At 64.5% G+C, this 4,514-nt stretch overlaps 1 protein-coding gene across 1 annotated transcript in view; it reads right to left on the bottom strand.

Moving 5' to 3' along the window:
* The window catches only part of LOC104986989 (TBC1 domain family member 22A-like), a 170,216-nt gene that overhangs the window by 789 nt on the left and 164,913 nt on the right, over positions 1 to 4,514 (bottom strand). The window contains exon 8 of the mRNA XM_010837746.1: positions 3 to 106. Coding sequence (XP_010836048.1) covers positions 3 to 106 — 104 coding nt within the window. The remainder of the gene's footprint in view (positions 1 to 2; positions 107 to 4,514) is intronic.

Genomic DNA, 4,514 nt, shown 5'->3' with positions numbered 1-4,514 from the left:
ACGGTGCAGCGCAGGGGCAGCTCCCGCGTCAGCAGGTTGTTCATCCAGCGGAAGGTGAACTGCAGGTACCGCACCTCGTGCTGGCCCAGGTGCCGGTGCACTTGCTCTGCAGAGACAAACAGGCCCCATGGGTCAGCGGAGCCCCGCCGAGCGGCCTCCCCCAGCGCCAGGACGGACAGGGCTCTGCTGCCCCCAGAGCGGCGCCACCTCCCCGGGGGAGCACAGCGGACGGCGGGGGCAGCAGTGACCCGACCCGACGGGCGCTGAGCGTGCACCCCACCCCCAGAAGGCGGGCAGGGCCAGCCCCACCCGAAGAGTGCACGCGCGGGTCCCAGAGGGTGGGGCACACGCAGGGACGCGTGGCGGAGCTCACACAGAGCCCATGGCCATGCAGAGAGAACAGTGGGCGGCAGAGGGCAGGGCCGCGGGCACTCAGGACCCCCACCCCCAGGACAGTCGGGGCTCGCGGGGTTTTAATCATCGGGAAGTCAGGGCCGACTCCCAGGTTTCGGGGGTTGTGGCGCCCTGGGCGTTGGTTCACGTCCTCTCCTCCCACACACACAGCAAGGCGGAGGCTCGCCAGCCAAGGAGCCATCGAAGGCCCCCCAGGGTCCCCCTACCCCAGACCTCAGTGCTCACAGAGCAGGACCCCGTCTGAGCCCAGAGACTGGCACGGAGCCAGGCCTGGTGTGTGGCGAGTGCCCGGCACACTTGTGGATGGAGTGGAGCTGGGCCGGAGCCGGACGTGGCTCAGAGGCAGGGGCCGGGCAGTGCCCACGGATGAGCTGCCCAGGACCCCTGGCCAGGCCCCCTTGCCTGCGGGGCCACTGGCCTTGTCAGCTGAAGCAAAGGGGACCATTTACCAGCGGGGAGAACAAACAACTCCAGTCAGTGCCTCGAAGGCATGTGAGACTTTTCTAACATAGACGGGTGAGCACACAGATTTGGAAGATTAAACACATACTTCTGAAACATCTGTCACTGAAGGAACCCAACCCAACAGTCAAAACGGGCCTTTCTCTCCTCAGCAGCTCCGCCTGAGTCAGACCCCACCAGACGCCAGGGAGGCCGCCCCGTCTCAGGCTCAGCCAGAGAAGCCCCTCCCAGCCAGGGCGCCAGGACCGACAGCCCGCTGGGCAGCTCCTGCCCACAGCGTGCTCGCCTGGGCCCGTGTGAGGGCAGGGAGGGGGCCCGGCCAGGGTGCACGCAGCAGCACAAACTCAGGACTGTCCCTCGCCGCGTCCTGAACGGGCCCCGTGATGCTGGTCGGGTCCACAGACCTGCCCGGTGTCTCCAGGTGCCAGCACCCTGGGCACAGCCTGGGCGTCTTCAGAATGAGGCCCACGGCGTCAACTCCACGAGGACGTGGGCAGAGGTTCCTCACAGATCAGCTCTTTCCAGGACGGAACGGGGGCCCCCATGGCCCCAACACCTGTGACACTGAAGCCACAGAGAAGGAAAGGCCAGCACCCTGCCCTCCAGGAGCTCAGAGGATGGAAAGAAAAACGCAGCTCCGAGCCCCACGTTGTCTATTTCATCTGAAGGGGCCTGCTCTTCTCTTCTGCCTGAAGCAGCCCCGCACTCCCCAGAGGAATGAAGCGGGCAGCCCTGGGACCACCCAGCGGGGACTCGAGCTTCAGCCGCGAGGCTCTGCAGGACCTCGGAGTGGGGTGTCCTTGGGGAGCGCCTGCCTGGCAGCCCGCCCCCCTGGCCCGGCCATCCTGGCTGACTTGGGACCAAAGGGGCAGCCGTGCCAGGATAGCAGCGGGCGCTCCCCGATCACAGGCGTGGCCGCTCCTCACTGAAGACCTACTTTCTTTGAAAACAGTGATGAAGACGGATACAGTGGGCCAGGCCCCGACTCCCCCACCCCCCAAGCCCCCAGCGCACGCAGTGAATGTCCAGGGAGGCTGCCTCCTGCTCTGAAGGTGCTGAAAAACGGACGCCTGAGCTCAAGCCGCTACTTCTCATCTATACACATCGGGGCGCCTGCGTACATGCTGGAGTCGTTTCTCCTGTCGTATAAGAAACTGTGAGCAGATGCTCTGTCACCGGTAAAGGTAACTCGGCTGGTGACGACTCTGGACTCGAAACGTCCACGTCACTGGAAACAAGAGGAGCCGTGCAGGCGTGAGCAGGCAGGCGTGACGACCACCACTGCTCAGGCCCTCCCACGGCGGGCCAGGCGCTCACAGGACGCACCCGCCGCCCACCCCCGCGGGACGCTGCTCCCAGCACCTGACAGGGGGCGCCTGCAGGCCGGGAGGTCTGCCCAGACGGCCCGTCTCCCTCGATAAAAACAAACCAGACACACGCACTGCGTCCCGAGATTCACGCCAAGAGGGAACACGCCACGTGTCCCAGGGACCGGGTACATGTGAATGCACACGGTTCACGCAGGTCCAGACGCTGCTGAGACTCACCTTCCCAGAGAGTGGACCTAACCGCTCACATGCAGAAACCCGACAAAGAAAGCCGCTCACAGGCCTCCCCACCGCCCCCGACCTCCCCACCGTCCACCCAAAAGGCCGAGTGCAGGCTTAACCACATTACGCTTCTGCTGGGCGAGAAGCTGCCGGGTAGGCTTTGATTATGGGCGGGGAACAGGTTTCAATTCTCTAATCAGCTAAAAAGAGAAAGAACAAAAACAAGAGCCGCTGACAGTGAACACGGGCCCCGTTCCGGGCTCCCCCAGCCTCCCCTCCTCTGGGCCGGCTGCACAGAGTGACTGGCCAGAAGACAGCAGGGCCCACGGAGAGGCAGAGCGCAGCCACCCCAGGACCCCCGGCCAAGGACGGGGGCAGGAGGAAGGCACGCCTCGGGCCGGGCCAGCAGCTGCAGGCTCCCAGCCGCACGCAGACCTGCCGCGGCCACCCCCAGGGGCCACCAGGAGGACAGAGGGCCCGCTGGGAGGGGACTGGGGGGCGGGCAGACGGCGAGGCAGCACAGGGCCCAGGACCTGCGCCCCCGCTTCCCAGGCACTTGGTGCCCCTGCAACAACACCTCACCAGCCCCATGTTGGGCGGGGAGCAGGTCTGAGTCTGGACCCCTGGCCTGGGGGCTCCCTCAGGAAGATGAGAGCCCTGCCGGATGGGAGGCCAGGACAGAGACCTCCGTTTACAGCGTCGGGAGAGCAGGGCACAGATCCCCGGTTGGCTTCTGGAACATCCTCCGGGCACGGAGGACTGCACTGCTCCCTGAGCGGTGACAGGGGTGTGACTGCAGGTGGAGCTGGGAGCTCGGACCAGCTGGGGAGCCACCTGCAGGCGGGCTCACCCGGATCACAGCCCAGATCCACCCCAGGGCCACCTCCACAGAAACAGCAGGCGCCTCCTCTGCCTTCTCGAGAGGGCAGATGGTTTACCGGACGGGCGGGAGGACTCTACCCCCCACCCACCCCCGTGAGGCTGCCGCTCCCATCCTGACTTCCCAGGCACGCGGGTTCTTTACGGGGAAGGAGGTAAAGACGCTCATTCTCTCCAGCCACTCGTAACCACCAGCAAAATCGGCTTTGGGGAATCATCTCGAGACCAGCTTTGATGGCCCACTCTCAGAACCAAGACGAGTCTTTCTTCTTAAGGTCGAGGGGAATCGCTCTACCACTCTATTTGGAAGTCTCCACTTAAAAGTTAATTAACTGGTCTCGGTTTGGCAATAAACCTGGAGTATCAGCCTTGGGTGGAGGGTCACAAAGATGTCATCATTAAAGAGCAAAGAAGCTAAATTGCCGAGAGGCGCTCGCCTCTCATCACCCACCAGGGTGGTCATCATCGCTTCCCGAGTGAACACACCCCCACCTGAGCAGCCGAAGGTGGTCCCAGCGTGGGCTGCAGAGCTGGGACCAAGGCCGGGGCGCATGTCTCTAGCACCAGCACCCACCCGCCTCACGGCCCCCGAGGGGCAGCCCGCCCCCTCCTTCCTGGGGCTGCCAAGCGGGCTGGGTGGGCAGTGGCCAGGCCATCTGAGGGCCTCCCTCTAAACGGGGAGTCTTTTACGATCCAGTGTAAGTGCAGGCCTGAAAGAAGAACTCCCGGAGCAACTGTTAACGCTCCATGTCCTCACACAGGACAGAACGTCCTCGCCGGTCAAAGCCAAAGGACGCCGCGCTCTAGGCCTTAAAAGGCCCCTCGAGTCCTGCCGGGGAGTTGAGTGTGGTCCCACCTGCCAGCCTCCAGCCCCAAAGCCCTCCCGGGACCCAGCCAGCCCCAACACGGGAGGAGAGTTGGCTCCTGATTTTAGGAAAATAAATCCCTCTCTATCAGGTCAGGCGGGACATCTAAAAACAAGCTTCAACTGGGAGGAAAACACAAGGGCTGGGGAGGCACGGAGGCCCAGAAAGGACGGAGGAGACGGAGCAGAGATGGGGAAGGAGGGTCCCCAGCTGGCAGTCCAGCCCGGCTCGCCCCAACAACACCCTGGCTGTGGAGACGGCGGGAGGGCCAGTGGGCCTGAGCCCGAGGGCCGGGGACCACAGGGGGAGCCTCTGGGACAGGGCTCCTGCAACAAAGGCGGGC

The sequence above is a fragment of the Bison bison genome, unplaced genomic scaffold (genome assembly GCF_000754665.1).
Source record: "Bison bison bison isolate TAMUID 2011002044 unplaced genomic scaffold, Bison_UMD1.0 scf7180017845889, whole genome shotgun sequence".
NCBI classification, from domain to species: Eukaryota; Metazoa; Chordata; class Mammalia; order Artiodactyla; family Bovidae; genus Bison; species Bison bison.
Note: the sequence above shows the minus strand (reverse complement) of the source record. Positions and strands in the feature narration are given on the sequence as shown.